Consider the following 17,095-nt stretch of genomic DNA (forward strand, 5'->3'; position numbering starts at 1 on the left):
ACTTCTTGGTTCTGTGTTGATTTCACTCATAGCATGCTTGTGATACTTGCCTTATTCTTGAGACTTTTAGGTTTTGTTTGAGCTTCAGAGTTTGTTAACTTGTACATTTGTCCCTAGTTGTCCCACTTGAGCCTTATTGAAGATTTCCTTTTTTAGCCACATGGATGGGATGAAGGATAGGTTGGAACTTGGGAAGTGTTGGTCCTTGCAATGTTATGGAGCTGAAATAATATTGGAATTGTCTCTTGCCCAAAGTAAAAGAAAAAAAAAGAGAAAAAAAACTCCTAATCAAAGTTGGAGTGCAAAAAAAAAAGAGAAAAGAAACTTGAAAAATGGGTCAAGAGACATGTGCTAATGATGTTTGATGTTGAAGCTCCTTGTTTACTAGTTGGACCACACTCAATGTGCTTTGAAGCCTTAGCTTTCCTTAGGAACCAACCACCTTGTACTTTACCAAGCCAACATTACAACCCTTTTTGAAGTCTCTTTGAATTTATGCATGCTTGATCTCTGCTGCTCTTGAGTGAATGATATTCAGAACCTAAGAACTTGCTTGTGTGCTCAGTGCACTAAATATATATCTCATCCTAGGATTTTAGATCTATATGCTTCTCATGGATGGACTCTTCAATCTTCTTTGTTTTCGGAAGCATGAAGTAGGTTGTTGGATCTTTCTCTTGAAACCAGCTGTAGTTTCTCTTTCCCCCGGTTTTGTGTAAAGTATTCCTTGTTGAGCACTTGTTTTGGGAGCATTTCTTGCGCTTGAGGGCAAGCGAGTGTTAATTACGCTCGAGGGCGAGCTGCCGTTGAGTATAGTGGTGTGATGACCCTATTTTAGTAGTGTTTTTAGGGTCATTTCTTTGCTTATTTTGAGTCTTTTTGTGGAGTCTCATGTAGTGTTTCATGCATTCTCATGCATTTTTATCTTTCTTTGTGTCTTTGCTTTGTTTTAGTAATTTTGTGGTTTTATAGGGACTTTTCTTGCATTATAAGTAACTTTAGGACTTGCATGTGTTCCCTTTGATAATTGAGGCCCCTCTTTGCTAACAAAGCTCTTTGAGCTTCTGGATTTTCCTTGCCTTGTGTTTCAAGTTTTCAGATCAATAACTGAAGGAGAAGGAAGGTCAAGAGGCTTGGGATTAATGGAAGACTTGATGGAGCTTGAAGAGAAGTTAAGAAAGAAGTCAAAAAGCCTTTTTCAGCGAGTACGAGCGCCTAGGCGCTTGGAATGGGCGCCTAGGCGCCAGGCATAATATATGGGGCATCTGGGGAGAGCGCCTAGGCGCTTATAACCAGCGCCTAGGCGCCAATTGCATTCCAGAGGCATGTTTTTGGGCTGGAATTGGCGCTCAGGCGCTCTGAATTGGCGCCTGAGCGCCCAGACTCGTTTGTTTTGCCTATAAATTGGTTTTTAGGTATTTCTCTTGGAACCTTTTGTCAAATTCACATATTGTAATAAGGTAGAAGATAGGGTTTTAGTTCTGGAGCTTGAGGAGCTTTCTCTAAGTCTCATGATCCAAGTTTTATCCTTATTTTCTTGTATGGATTTCATAGCCATGCTTGGCTAAACACCTTTTTGCTTTGGGTTCCTTGTAAGACTCTTGATGTTTTAATCTTTTTTCCTTTTTCTTCACATGAATCTTCTGAGTAAACCCTTGAGTTCCATATCTATGCTTTATGTTTCAAGTTAGATCATGAGCTAGCTTTATGCTTTTCTATAATATAATGGAAATTTGTTATAGATTAGGGACATGATATGGGATTACCTCTTCTATGCTTGCTACTAGGAATAGAGTAGGGGTTGGGGTTTGTTGGCCTGAATTGCATGCTTAGTGCCTTTAGCAAATGTTTAGGTTGTCAAGGAATTGAACCTATCTTTTGACTTTAGAGGATTGTCTATACAAGGCATTGATAGATGATTACATAGGCTATAACATCAAGGAGAGACTCAGAATTTTTGTGGGAAGAATAGGTTAATTTAAAACTGATTTAGTTAAGCAAGAACCCAAGGCAAGATCACCATTGTTATCACACACTTACATTTCTTAAGTTTGTCACTCAATCACTTGAACAATCAACCCTTAAAACTGAATTTTATTTGCTTTCCAACCGTGAACTCGAATCTTAAACTGAATTGCCACACCAATTCCCTGTGGTTCGATAATTTAAAACCGGGTGAATTCCGTACACTTGCGGATTAACCAACACTTCTCCACCAACGCCGTACCCATTATGAGCCTTGGGCGCGCGTATCATACCGAGGAAACTCTTTGACTGTGAATCATGCGAGTAACCCTTCCTATAGAGTCTCAAACTCCCACGGAGGTTTATCGTTGACCACCGGCCAGAAGCACTTATGACTTTATTAGGATTCGCCTCATCTTTCAAGGAAAACTCCTCCAGAAACCGCTTTGGCAATAACTCCTGGAAACTGAACTTAGTGTATAAATGGCAGTTAAACCATAACAGTCTTCACATCTCATTTTGTTTCTGAATTCAAGCATCACAATGACATCCTTCGAAAGTTGCGTCAGTGAGCTGAGGAAGAAGGCCTTTGACGAGGATCTTTTCATCAACGTTAGACATCAAGAGAATCCGAGCGTCTATCAACTGACCAATCAGTTGCTAGGCATGGGCCCAAACCCATAGATGGACATCAAACTCAGAGGATTCCTCGTGTTTTTGGAGGAGCTGCAGGATATTTCGGGAAGACTTTAGCCTAGTAAAAAATGCTCGCCCGCGTTTCGGGAAGACTTGACTCGCCCATATTTCGGGGAGGTTCTTTGGATAAGAAGCTTATCCGCACACGTCGCCAACGGGTGGCTACGGTCAGCGCCGGACTTTCCGGAGCGATCCCCAGACATCAAGGTCGTCTTGGGATCGCCACCTTCAGGGAATTTTTCCCACCGAGCTGTCGTCTCAATTTAATTGTTAGGAGTATTGCTGAGAATATCCTTTTGTATTTGATTTTGTGGAAAATTTTACATCGAGGGATGTCTCGTTAAAAAACTCATGTGACGGAGAAAAAGAGTGCATCTTTATTTTTGGTCCTAGCTTTTCAGTTGTTTCTTCGCCATGCTCCTGCTTTGTGACTGGCTCCCTTGATCAGAGTATCCCCCGCCCAGAACTCCATCCTCGTCGCCCTGTTCGACAACCCTGTAGTAGAAAGGGATTTTCCCTTGCTCACCCTCCTGCTCGGAGCAACGGGCTGACTTTGTTGGCCTCTTACTCTCAACTTCTAGCTGCTCGCATTTCCTTTTATCCTGTCGGCACTGTGACCGGTTACCCTTTCCTTCTGCCTCTCTCTTTTCCCAGGTCCGACGAATTTCTCCTTTGTCTATCTCTAGTCCCGCCCCCTTTTCCTTTTCTCTCGCCCTCCGTGGAGGTTTGCTAAGTGCGGGTAGCCCCCAGGGATTTACTTCCTTTTGCTTCCAACTAAAGAGGTCAACGTTGTTTTCTACCAATTTATCCAGGCGCCCCTCTTGCTCGGTGGTGAGCCTAGGTTCAATCGCTAGTACGCCCCTATTGGTTGCACCCATGTCCCAGTTCTCCCGACGCCGCTCATTATCAACACAAACAAAGGGTCTGTCTCGCCCTATCTCATGGGCTCTCTCGCCTTGACTCTCCTCTTTCTTCAACCTTTTTACTTTTCCGCCGACCCGCCGTCCTCGCCTACCCGTGTCGTTCTGGCTCTGTGTAGTCGGACACTCTTGTCCGCCTTCAGCGACCTCAATCTCATGACACCTGTGTCCGTCGCTAGCCCCCTTTCTACCATACAAGTTAAGGCAGTTGCTGTAGCATTTCTTCGCCCCCTTCTGATATACCGCTATTTTCCTTATCCCTCCACAGAGTAGTGGATATTTTACCGCGAGGTGGGCCGTTGATATCACCGCACGGAGGTGATTCAGAGTGTTTCGTCCTATGATGACGTTATATGCTGCTACAACGTGTAAGACCAGATACCTTACCCTTAGGAGCTCAGCGTCCTCGCCCACTCCAAAGACTGTGTCCAAATCCACATAGCCGCGCACCCGAGCCTGATTTCCCGAAAAACCTACCAGGTTTCCTGTATATGGCATCAAATCCCTATCTGTTAACCCCAACTGTCCAAATGCATCTCCGTATATGATATCAGCTAAGCTGCCTTGGTCCAACAACACCCTCTGCACATTGAAACCATTAATTCTTACCATTACCACCAACGGATCATCTGTATGGGCCTTGATTCCTTCAAAATCTGCTGACGATATTACTATATCTGGGTGTTGGCACCCAAATGGAGCTGGATATTCCTGTACCGATGCTACCACCCTTACTCGCTTCCGCCTCGCCATCGATGTGTTGTCGCCCTCGTCAAAGCCCCCTGCGATTGTGTTGGCCATTTCGACTTACGTCCCGCCTTTATCATTGACAGCTTCTCCGCTTCCTTTCCCCTCGCCATATTCATCTTCCCTTTACCTGCAATTGGCGCTCGCCTCCGACTATCACGTCGGTCCCCGTCTAATCCGTGACCTGTCACCCGTGGTTGTCCCCCGCCGAGGACGCTTACCCTCTATGCTCTCTCTTCCCAAACAGAGTAGCTTTCCCTTGAACTTCTTAATGAATTGGCCAACTTCCTTAACCTTTCGCACATTACTTGCCTCCTTATCCTGTATCTGTTTCCTCGCCAGAGACACATTTTCCGCCCTCATGCGTTTCCTCTTATATGCATCGTCCTCCTCTTCTAGGATGTAGTCTCTTGCTCAGGCGCAAACTTCCGTCATTGAGCGCGCTGGTTTCCTACTCAGCTCGCAGCTCAGCTTTCCTACCATCAAACCGCTTTTGAAAGTGCACACGCACATCCGAGACTCCAATTCCTCGAACTTTATGGACGCAGCACTGTACCGCTCCATGTACTGCTTCAAGGTTTCCCGCTCCCTCTGCCGAATATCGAACAGATCTTCGATCGTTCCTGTAGAGAACTGGACAAGGAATGTGGACGAGAGGTCGCGGAACCTCGCTATGGATCCTTGAGACAGAGTCATAAACCAAGCCATTGTCGCACCTCGAAATGTAAAGGGAAGCATCTTCCACTTCACAGCGTCAGAAGTCGTGCTCACCGCCATCTTCTCATTGTACTAAAGCAAATGATCTTTTGGATCGGTTCGCCCATCGTACGTTTCCAACACAAGGTTTCTCATGCCATCCGGTAGGGTCACCTCTCTCACCGCTACTGAGAACGGCTCGACTTTCGCAGCAGCTTCAGCCTCCTTCGCCTCTTCATTCCACTGCCTGAGGCGGCAATACTCCAATTCTTCCTGCAAACAATCGTTTTGCAGTCTCACGTCGCTAGCTTGTGACCGTCGCACTTTTCCGCGGCGCAGTCTCCCTATCCTTTGGCAGCGCGGTGAGGATTCGTGCTTCCGCTCCATTTCCTCGCGACGCCCTTGGCGGCGTGGCCTCATCAAGATCTATCAGCGGACCGAGAATCCAGATAAAGAATCAAGTACCGAAAATCCACAAGTCGAAAATAATGTCCTCTGAAAATCAAACTTCACTCAACCAGATCACTGTAGGATCACGCGCTTACCACTACGCCAAAACCAATTGGTGTTAGTGAGGGCGCAACGTTATTTCTTATAGCGTAGCAGACAGCGCCCCGTTTCGAATGCTACCTGCAGGCAGATTGCTGGCCCACCTGGACCCAACAATCCCCCCCCCAGCACCTGCCAGCCAAACTAGCTGCACAGCATGCCTTCCGTGGGATTCGAACACGGGACCTAGCTCTGATACCACTTGTAGGATCACGCGCTTACCACTACGCCAAAACCAATTGGTGTTAGTGAGGGCGCAACGTTATTTCTTATAGCGTAGCAGACAGCGCCCCATTTCGAATGCTACCTGCAGGCAGGATGCTGGCCCACCTGGACCCAACAATCACAATCCACGTAAGTCTGAGAATCGAAATCTACTGATCCCCACAGACGGCGCCAAATATTCTATCCATGAACATTGAGATGAGGTATAGTACCTAGAGTGTAAGGAACGTGATGTGAGATTCCTAGAGAGAATGAGAGCGTAACCGCTTTAGAGAGAGAAAGTAACTGATTTTCAATCTTGTTATTTCTCAAAAGAGCCAAGAGTACTTTACAATTGGTATTCATCCCCTATTTGTAGATGTGGAGTGGGCTTGGCGCCTTTAACCCTTCCTAATGGGCCGGTTGGGCCTCTGGGAGGAGGCCCAAGTCCCTGGTCCGCTCGTCGCCCTAAGCTGGCGGTCCTGGGCGAGGGACCCTGGGGTCTCGCCCAGTCCACAACGTAACGAATCTGCATGAACAAAAAGGGTCGTCTCCAGGCCGCTTCAACTTCATTAGATAAAGGCTTAATGGCAAAGCTCGACGACGCATTAATGAGGACCTTTAAATCCCAGTAACCGATCGTCAATATTGAGTAAATAATGGTGATGACTACCGTTACTCTACAAGGTATGATCACAGACCCTGGCCCGGTATCCTAAAGGACAAGATAAGGGCCTATAAGAGGAACCACGAAGTAGGAGAACACCAATTTCACTCAAATACTATTCACTACCCTTAAGTTTGAACTTTACCTTCGAGCTTGGAACCCTTGGTTATCTAAAAGAACATAGTCATTTTCAAAAAATATTGATTTTTTTTTTCGAAAGCAAAATATTTTTTGAATTACAAATGTGTCGGGATACAAGTCATCTCGACAAATAACAAAAGATAAAACCAACCAAAAATAAACCCAAAAGTAGTCTTCGTCCAAACACAAAACCTCACAAAAACAAAAGATCTTAATATTTTCCCATCAAAAGGCCTAAAAATGTAAATCATTGAGATCATATAACAACCAATGCCTCAATAACCCAACTTCCACCCCTAAACAAAACCAGAGTAAAAGAAAAACCACCAAACCATAATTGAAAATCGTTGAGGTCGGATAACGATTGTCGCCTCAAACAACCCAGCCTCCACCACCAGTAAAATAATTGCAAAAGGAAGTCCTTGTCGCCGAAAAAAAATTACTTACCAATACCTAGGCAACATATGTCGGTCGCGAGAGCATCTTACCTAAACAAGCACAACCAAAGCAGTGGCTAGAAACATGGCACGACCACCAATCAAAGTGAAACCCCTCCGATCAGAGCGCCATGACAACATCCCATCTACAACCTAGACAAAAATTCCACCATCACCTCAACGCCCTGTTTGGATGCCCAACAATGACAAAGTGGGGATAACCAGCCTAGAATCACCGCCCTCGACCTAATGTGCTCACTGTCGTGACCTACAAGGGAGTCAGAGACTACCACCACCATAGTGCTCCACCGCCTCCCCCACACAACCACCATGATCCAAGTCCTCATCTCTAAGCCCTCGACGAAACCCTCTCTGAAAACTAGACCCCCACGCAAGTAGCAGCTGCCAAGAGGAACAGCAGTTGTGTCAGATCCGACTAAGGAAATGGACCCATCTCATTGCAAAGCCCAAGCACTTGAGTCGCCCCATTCATCACCAACGCTTTCTCCCCACCCAACACCTAGACTGTTGCCTCCAAGCACACCATCACCACATTGAACCTGATTGCAACTGCAGAACCATGAAAAGAACCACCTTCCTCTTCCACTAGATCATCTTCGTCCTCATTGCCATCTCTAAAATCTTGACTTTTGATAAATATTTTTTTCTTGTTTGTACTGCTTTGGAACTACACCCTTAAGATTCAATTGTAGTATGCATATATAGGTTTTGTCGTCCTGTAAGATGTGTAACACTTATGTCATTAAATAGTTGTCAAGCTTAAATGATGGTTTCATAATAGTTTGATGTTTGTTTATATATGAAAATATAAAGGAAAACAGATAAAATGACGGAGAAACAATACGTATGAGAACTTGCTAGTATTAGATTTTATTGTTTGACCACTATGTACTCTAGAGATTCACACACAAATATAGTTTTATCAATTGATTCCTCCCACCATTTATTATCTTATTACCCTGTCCTCCAACGTAGAAGATTCTCAACTCGGCTATATTAACTTTCAATCCCTTGATCGATTATCAATAGCGAGTAGCATTAAACATGGATGTTTGAAGACTAATGATCTAACCATATTCCTAGACCTTAAAATCACTAGATGATGTTACATAGTTCAGATTTAAATAGTCAATTCTCACCACCCTATAAAATCTAAATTCATGTTCTAGGTGATCAATCCAAAACAAGCATTAAACACAAGGTAAAATCAATCAAAATACCCTTGATTAACTCTAGTTAGGACTGGAGAATGTGTGAGTTTCCTACACAAGTTCGAATCAATCAAAATACCCTTGATTCTTTAATATAGAAACATAGATTTTGTATTAAAGAGAAGAAGAACGATGAAAAATCTAATCTATGACAATTCCCTAGCGATGAATCCAGCTCCAAAGCCGGAAAATGGCCTATTCTTCATAAATTTTGAGCTCCTAAAATAATGGTTCGTGCAAGGACAAAAGAGTAATTTAGGACTTGGGGTATAGATTTAGTAATAGCAACGCACATGAATTTGGGAAGAAAATAACAATTCAACATAAACAAGGAGCTTAAAATTAATAATAAACCGAAGTCTTTTTCTTCTGGTACAAGAAGGAAAGAAATAACAAAACTCTAGGAGTCAAAACATATTAATAATCAACAAAAAAAAGGCGAAAAATAAGAGCTCTGGCAAATCAGAAACGTAAGACAAGCTTTGTAAGAAAGTCAGCAACAACATTTCCTTCACAAAGCACCCTGAAGGGAAACAATCCAAGTCCTCAGAAGCAACATACCTCGAATAATACTAATGATACTTGGGGAGTCTCTAATAGCTTATTAATACATTTATTTCAAAGCACAAATTAAAAATTTTATCCCTTGAAAAGTGTTATTTACATCCTCATAAAAATGTTGAGGAGCACTCGGTGAATATAAAACGCTAAACTGTATAAAAAAAACACAGTTTACAACATCATTTCCATTTTATCTGGACTATTACCGTTTACCAAATGTTCTTTCCTCTCATGATTTAATAGCTAAAACTTCCTGCTTATTTGCTGTACAAACTGTTTCCATTTGTTTTGCCATCTGTTACAAACATTGAACATTGAAATTGAAAGTTAATATAAACTTCAGTCATCCATTAAAAAAAAAACTTCAGTCATTAACAAACTGCCCAATCAACAATTCAGCATGCATGTAGCAAACACATAAGGCGAATACATACTCAAGTACAATAATTTTAAGCAAAGACGAGCCCATTTTATCACTGTTATATTTTAATTATGTCTCTTTTCCTAGTAGTTCCATCAATGGTGATAATTTTATCTGAGTTTGTAGGGGTAAAAAGAAAAATTGAAACAAAACTACCCCACTGCTGCCCCCCGTGGGAGTCCGGGCCGTGTCTCAGTCCTAGTGTGGCTGATCAAACTACCTTCCTAGCTACCATATTTTCCTAGATCTCTTCCCATTCTTATTCCCTTTATCTCTCAGTCTCAACCTATTTTATTAGCATTCCCTACTATTTTATGCACTTAAACATTAGCATTCCCTACTATTTTATGCCCTTTTCAATTTGGAGGATTGTGGTGTCCTATTTTTGTGAATCACAAAATGTTTATTTCAATACTTATTATTAATTGTCATAACATTGACATTTCAATTATCATAGAGAACCTATTCTTTCTTCTGAATAAGCATATCATGATCATCCAACTCACCCTTCACTCTTGAGTCTCCTACTGCCTCTTTCTAGAATAAACCAAAATTGAGATATGTGCCTAGCACCACCCTCCCTATCAATGCCTTTTGCCATATCAAAGCATCTTAAAAACTTTTCTTCATTACACAACAAAGAAAAGTACATGCAACAACACCATTCTCACAAAAGCTTTTGATAAGCCCATTGATTTTACATGCCTCATTTGGAAAACCTACGTACAAGAGTAGTATGTAGTATGAACAAATATGCTAATTTTTATTTGAAAGCTACCTCTGGAATATGTTGCATTGATGTCCCAATTTCCACCTTCCCCCACAGTTGTAGCAGAAATGACATCCACACCTGTAAATTAAAAGGAATAGGATCTACCATAATTAATTTCCATACTTTCATTATATATTATTGACATGATAACAAAATACACAATTGAAACTCAAAATTTTTGAAAATGAATCATATCACTAACTTGCAAGTCATGTGTCCAAATCCACCACTTTTTTGCACATAAACAGAGCATTTGGGACATCTCTTGGGCATTTTGCATTTAACCAACTTCAAAACCTTCATATCTGAATCTTTCTCTTGCTTAACCTCTTTCACAACTTTCCCCTCATCTTCATTCTCCACCAAAACAGGGCAATCAATTGAAGACTTGGAGATCGCAAATTTCCATCGAACAAGAACCCCTTTAGGCAAAAGGGAATTCAATTGTTGCGGCTTCAACTGCACACAGCAATTTGAAATTGGACAATTCACATTGAAAACATTTCGCTGAATCTGACCAACAACATGCTTGGATATGCACTCACTGCAAATCGGGTGGTTGCAATCACCTCCCCGGAACATTTCAGGCTCCATTTTCATATCAAAGCATATGCCGCAAATGGATTTGCCACTGACCAACCTCTTCTTCTTCTCTGCTCTGCAAACTTGCTTGTGCTTGTGATGATCACGTGGATTGTGAGGCAGTCTCTGAATCTGTGAATTCAGCACGTCAATAATTCTGTCAGCTTTCACGTCCAAGTGCGTGATCAGGGCAAAGAGAAGGTAATCGTTGTAGGAGCTAGTTTTCATGGTGAAGTGCCAATGATTTTTTTTTATCTTCGGTTAAAGTAGAGGTTAGTGGCGGTAGAGATTAGTGGCGGCTTCCGATGGTGTCAGAAATTGACAATTTGTGTTTTGATTTTGGTGATTCTGGTTGTGATAAAGAGTGGAGATTAGTGGCGTTGGTGGTGTGTGGAGTGTGAACGGTTATTTGGATAACTGAATTTTAGGTGGAACGTTTCAGAGTCAAGCCTAGCATTTCGGTTGTATCTCAACTGAATGAATGAATGGAAATTGAGGTTATCCTCTAAAATATAGATTAACAGATTTCCTTATCTGTTGAACTTGCTTCCTTGTTTTTCTCTGTGGTATAAGACTATCTTTAACTCAATCAATTTTTATGATAAGATAACTTTGATAATTGATAGTCAGTTAGTAAATGATATAAATAATCTTTGATAAGATAAGACAATTTTGATAATTTCTTCCTCTTGTAAAAAAAAGACAATTTTGATAATCGGTCATTAATTAAGAGAAATTACTAGAACGGTACACTACATAAATTTTGGTAATCGCTAGTAGGTGCTTGCCTTCATAAGTAAACAAGTACATGCACATGCACATGCGGACCTCTATATTTATTATCTTTTTACATATTAAATGAATGGTCTGTTTGATAGTCTTTTTTTATTGACCAGCGTTTGATAATCAGAATAAGATAAGAACATGATAGGATAGATGGTGAGATAGGAACATGTCATAAGAACAAGATAGACTCTTTATCATATTTTGTATTGAGGTGAAAATAATGATATGATACGATATAAATAATAAAAAATGTATAAAAATTCACTTTGAATAAAAAATATATAATATTTGTTAAAAAAAATTCTAATTTTTTTTAAATTACTATTCTATTAAATTTAATTTTTTTTACATTTTATAAATGCGCCTTTGTTTTTAAACTATATTAATTAAATTAATCTTTACTATTAATTAGCCTTTTTTAAAGGATCCCATTAAAGCTCAATTGTCACGGTTATAAGCGGAACCGTGGCAATAGAGTACAATATTTTATTATTTTTTTCTAGGGACCGTGACAATAGACACACTCTCCAACTTTTTTCAGAAGAAAACCCTAAAGTTGTGCAAACCCTCTCCCTCCCACGCTCTATCCCACTCTCCACACTCCATCGACATGTTCCAACGAAGCTCCGATCTGTTCACGTCCCTCTCTCGTTTCCCTGTCCTTCCCTCCCACTCTCCATCGACCTGTTCCCTCTCTCCCACCGGCGCCGCTTGTTCCTGAAAGATGAAAGGAGTATTTTGACGGGATCTTCTCATCCACTCGCGGATCTGGTTCCTCCTTCCCTTCCATCGAAGTCCTTTCCTCTCACGTCCCTCTGTTCTCGGTTCCTGTCCGTGTAGAATCGAATCAATCCAGATTTGATGGATGAGGAGAGAGGTGAGATCAATGTTTGCGAGCGCGGGTACTCGATGGACTCCACGAAATCAAGGTGGGTTTACCAGGTAGAAGATGAGGATGCGTCGGATATTGAGGACTTTGACGCTGATTTGAGATTGAGAGGCCGACGAAACGGTGCTCCTGTGCAGCTGCTTGATTCTGACGAGGAGGATGATGGCACCACCGAGCAGAGACTCATTCGCACTGGTCCTCGAGTTGATTCCTTCAATGTTGAAGCTCTTGACGTCCCTGGTGCTCACAGAAATGACTATGAGGTCCTTCTTTTCTCTCTTTGCCTAATAACCTCTACGAATTTTGCATTTCAATCATGATAATCATTTACAGTGGAATATTGGGTTTTTGTAAGGCTTGTGATTTGTGATATACTTAGTTAGTAATATCTATTTTTTTTGTGATTGGAATCAAGTAGAGTTAGTGACCAGGTTGATTCTGATTTCTGTGTGTTTCAATTTTATGAATTTTGTGATCTTAAGTTGAAATTTCAGATGGAAAAACATTTAATTTTTCTGTGTGTTTGCGCGCGAGTTGCGAGAAGCTCCGCCTAACACCCTCGCATCACCCTTCTCCGTCATGGCCATGGCCAGCCACCACCTCGTCGTCACGCTCTCACTCAATGGTCAAAAGGTTAGTTCACATTGTAATTTCAATTTTAGTTTGTTCGTGACTTTATTTCTTGGAGCTTACATACTGTGCCATTTGATTTTCTCCTTCGTTTTGATTTATGTTATGAATTCAGAGTTTGATTTCATCATTTATCATTTTTTCATTCAGAGCATGGCAATGGACGGTGAATAAGGTGAGCCATTATCTCTCCCTTCTCTATTTGTAGCATGCTCTTTTATTGAGATTCTTAAATGACATCTGATTTCATTTTGTATTTGGTTTGTGAGTTTCTATTCTACACCTATTATGCGTGCAAGTGTAAGAATAGAAAGCACAGGTCCATGGACGCTTTGAGAAAATAAGCAACAAAAATTTTAACTTCTTCTACTTCGTTTGAGCGAGCATCGCTGTATGGTTCTAGGAATATTCTTGACCATCACAGAGACATGAGGATGGGCGTAGATAACATGAGCTATGAGGTTATTATTCATCTTACAATCGTTTGTAGTGCTACAATTATTGTTGTTATGTACTTTGAAACATCTTAAATTACTTTGATGATGGGTTTGACTAGGAACTTCTTGCACTTGGTGAGAGGATTGGCCATGTTAACACAGGGTTGTCTGAAGACTCGCTCACCAAGAAACAGTGTAATCTTTCTGGTATGTTTTTATTCATCCATAAATAAATACTTCAGAAGGAAAGCCACTTTAGAGAATATTCTGCCATTGCTTCATTAAAGTGAAATTCGTTTTATTTCAATCGTCATAAAGTGCATGCTGCATTTCATATGTTTAGAAATGGTGGCATTGTGTCATTCCTTTTTTTTTAATAGATTAGCTTTTCATTTTCTTGATTTGTAAATTACTCTTTTTCCTATTCTTTGTGAGTTCTAACGCATGCCTCTTATTTTTCTCATCTGGGTTTTCAGTTTTCATCACTTTGATCAATTTAGTTTCTATATTTTCAGAAGCTGATTTCATCCAAGGTTACTGAATCACCCTTATAAGGCAAGTCTTCATGAGATCAACGAGGAACCCAGTTGCCCATCTCCTTTAATCTTTGATTTCGAGCAGGCAACTCTTGACGAAGAAGATATAAAGGAGCTCATATGGAAGGAGTCTCTGAACTTCTGCTAGGATCAGGTGCAGGAATAACAGTCTTGGCAAAATTGCCTTTTTCTGTCATTATATTCTATGGAATTTCATAATGCATGTTTCGCAAGTTGAGTGGTAAATGATCTACTTCTGTAAAACATGTTTCGCGAGTTGAATAGGTTCTCCCAGACCTGTTTTTCGTGAAAGGGCCAAGTTCTTTTCGTTTCCTTTGTTTCTTTTGGGGGATTAGAGTTCCCCTGCATGGCATTGGTGATTGTTATGCATGAAAGAGGGGCTGCTACATGCACCCAAGCCCTTTGTCTTTGCCTTTGCATTGTTTATAAATCCACGTATAGTAGTTATACATAAGTTATTAAAGATGGTTTTGCTATCTTCTCTCTTAGTTGTTTATATACTTGGGGATTATTTATGTTTTCATTTTGTGAATTGAAGATGCAATGGACACAACTGCAACCACTATTTAGAAGCATGCATTGGTAAAGGAAGCCAGTGAAGGAAGCACAGAGCTTGGTTTCTCATTAAAGCATGATATTGTGAGTCTGGTTCCAGATATTATAGATTTGTCTAAATGGCACATGTTCTAGTTTTTATGGATTTTTCTCCAAGGTTTGTTATCTGTGTTTTCTTTGATTTTGTCAGAACATAAACCTATCTATCTAGCTTGGGTGTTCATGGTTTTCATATATGGATGGTGACTTCAGGTAGAGGCACATAATCTTAAAAACAAAGTGATTCAAACAAAAAGAAGTTGCAGAGATTGGGGGATGATTATTTTGAAGGACTTCTAGGGCCTATTTATTGGTGGTGAGTTTATCCTATGTTATTCTCTCTCTCTATTTTATCCTAAAATGTAAAGTTCTAATATTTTTTTACCGTGTATGCAGATCATCAGATATTGAGAAAAATCAATGTGGTTTCATACTTTTTTTGAGTTTTCCTTCCTCTTTGATTAATCAAGCATGGCAACTCTCCTTTTGGGTCTTTGATCAGCTATGTAAGCTTATGTTTGCTTTTTCTGTTCATAGAAAGGTAGCAAAGTCTTCGAATGATATGTAAATAGACGTAATTAGTGAAGTAGAGGACATTTTTTCTATTCAATTTTGTTACTAGTATATTATTTTTCATTTCCTTTAGCTGCTACATTATTGAGGTTACTTTCTATGAAATTTGGTGGCTGCAATTAGTCTCAGACTCTCAGTTACTTTTTATGAAATTTGGTGGCTGCAATTAGCTGCAATTGGGTAGTTGTCTTTGGCAATATGCCTCTATTGCCACGGTTACAGGCGTAACCGTGGCAATATGTGGACTCTATTGCCACGGTTAAGTGCGTAACCGTGGCAATATGTGGATCCTATTGCCACGGTTACCCTTTACGAACTGTGGAAATAGGTGAATCAATAGCCACGGTTCAAGGGTGAACCGTGGCAATTGAGCAATTGCCACGCACGCTATCGCCACAGTTAAACCGTGGCGAAAGGGCGTGCGGAACCGTGGCGAAAAGCCTTTTCTGTAGTAGTGAATGCTCCATCCATCAACGAGCTTTTTGGTCACTTCAACGGGTAATAGCTCCGACATATGCTTAAGCATATTGCACATTCCAAAGCATTAGGTCTGCATCGCGTTGTACCCCATTAATTCAATCTTACCATAGCTCCATTAATTCAATCTTACCATAGCTCAAACCAACAACAAGATAAGCCCAAAAATATTAAAAAATATATATTAAAGAAATGAAACCAAAACCAGCAAGTACCCAATACATATATCGTATCCCCTCCTTCGTTAATCAAACCCATGCTGCATAGTACCCCCATTTTATAACAACAAACCAAATCAATCCAATCCAGCAAATTACATTCCCTGGGCAAGGCTGGGCTCTACTAATGCCACAACAAAAAGCACCAAATATTCTCTACACTTGCTTCCCTGCATCTCAAGATAGCCTCCTGCAGTCAAAGATCAAAACCAAAACAACCTAAAGACCTGAAACAGCAACGAATTCTGCAAACAAAAAAACATCAAACACCTTGTACTTGCAACCAGCAACACCACCAAAATTAACCAACATATCCCAGCAAAATTATTTTCCCACAATCATTCACCCATGAACCACTCCAATTCTTTTCCCTGCTATAGCACCATACCACCAATAGAATACCCACAGACTATGTCACATAACTAAAACAACAAGGATGCCACTACAGGATCAAGCAAACTGATATTACCCCCAAAACCAGTTCTATTTAAATCAGCATACCACAAAGAACAACCCACTGCACTGTTGAAGTAGCAATTGTGAATGAAATAATCTCACATTGGATATGTAAGCAAGAGTTAAAGAGTTTATAACTGGAAAGATCCGCTCACCCATTGCCTTAAGGTTTTGTGGTGAATGTATGTGGATGATGTCCTAGACCACTTATGATCTTAGCCTCTTAACTCAATGTGTGGATGGTAAACTCCCAACCCCTCATGAGCCGTGAGACTATGAAGAGTCTAGCGTTCCACTGCGCCACTCTAACAGTGGTATCGGAGCCAAGGTGCAAGTAAACCTATGACAAAGAAAGAGCCGATGGTGCGACCATGGTCAACGACGAGTAAAGTCAATGGTCTGCGACGACCGAGTGAAAGGTCAATGGCGAGTGAAGCAAATGATGCATCCATGAAGTGACAATGGTGTGATGACCCAAGTGAAAGGTCGATGGTGAGTGATGCCAATGATGCAACCATGATGTGACAGCTCCTTGTATCGTTAAATCATCCCAGAAGTGTGGAGATTAGAAGGCAGTGAGCCCCGTTGGTGTTGAGTTCCAATGGCGATACATGAATGTACAAAGTGAAGTGCTCAAGGGGAGTAAAAATTTAAAAACAAAAGGAAAAAAAAAAGAAAAAATTTGTCAAAGATGAAAATGGATTCACAATTGAAGAGGAGTGTTGCAGTGAATGAAATAGTCTCACATTGGATATGTAAGCAAGAGTTAAAGAGTTTATAAGTGGAAGGACCCACTCACCCATTGCCTTAAGGTTTTGTGGTGAATGTATGTGGATGATATCCTAGACCACTTATGCTCTTAGCCTCTTAACTCAATGTGTGGATAGT

General features: G+C 40.9%; 2 protein-coding genes and 1 long non-coding RNA gene across 3 annotated transcripts; 2 read left to right on the forward strand and 1 right to left on the reverse strand.

The window, feature by feature from the left end:
* Positions 1-8,613: 8,613 nt before the first annotated feature.
* On the reverse strand, positions 8,614-11,059 carry LOC130724186 (uncharacterized). The gene is made up of 3 exons (XM_057575362.1): positions 10,211-11,059; positions 10,015-10,086; positions 8,614-9,110 (listed from the first exon to the last, which is right to left on the reverse strand). Exons 1-3 carry the CDS (start codon positions 10,816-10,818, stop codon positions 9,059-9,061), a joined length of 732 nt encoding a protein of 243 aa, XP_057431345.1. The 5' UTR covers positions 10,819-11,059; the 3' UTR covers positions 8,614-9,058.
* Positions 11,060-11,940: 881 nt separating this feature from the next.
* Positions 11,941-13,135, forward strand: LOC130724002 (potassium transporter 7-like). Its single transcript, XM_057575159.1, has 2 exons — positions 11,941-12,528; positions 12,748-13,135. Exons 1-2 carry the CDS (start codon positions 12,238-12,240, stop codon positions 12,817-12,819), a joined length of 363 nt encoding a protein of 120 aa, XP_057431142.1. The 5' UTR covers positions 11,941-12,237; the 3' UTR covers positions 12,820-13,135.
* Positions 13,136-13,785: 650 nt separating this feature from the next.
* LOC130724003 (uncharacterized) lies at positions 13,786-15,087 on the forward strand. Its single transcript, XR_009014409.1, has 4 exons — positions 13,786-14,022; positions 14,428-14,528; positions 14,635-14,799; positions 14,880-15,087. It is a non-coding gene; the product is annotated as an uncharacterized LOC130724003 (long non-coding RNA).
* The last annotated feature ends 2,008 nt before the right edge of the window (positions 15,088-17,095 follow it).

The sequence above is a fragment of the Lotus japonicus genome, chromosome 6, assembly GCF_012489685.1.
Source record: "Lotus japonicus ecotype B-129 chromosome 6, LjGifu_v1.2".
Classification (NCBI taxonomy): Eukaryota; Viridiplantae; Streptophyta; class Magnoliopsida; order Fabales; family Fabaceae; genus Lotus; species Lotus japonicus.

Excerpts from the sequence above, each read along its gene's own strand:
- LOC130724186 (XM_057575362.1), bottom strand. The coding sequence starts at position 10,818 with ATGAAAACTAGCTCCTACAACGATTACCTTCTCTTTGCCCTGATCACG. Across the intron at positions 10,087-10,210 it reads TTTGGACACATGACTTGCAA|GTGTGGATGTCATTTCTGCT; the intron begins GTTAGTGATATG and ends TTTAATTTACAG. Across the intron at positions 9,111-10,014 it reads CAATGCAACATATTCCAGAG|ATGGCAAAACAAATGGAAAC; the intron begins GTAGCTTTCAAA and ends TGTTTGTAACAG.
- LOC130724002 (XM_057575159.1), top strand. The coding sequence starts at position 12,238 with ATGGATGAGGAGAGAGGTGAGATCAATGTTTGCGAGCGCGGGTACTCG. Across the intron at positions 12,529-12,747 it reads CTCACAGAAATGACTATGAG|TTGAAATTTCAGATGGAAAA; the intron begins GTCCTTCTTTTC and ends TGTGATCTTAAG.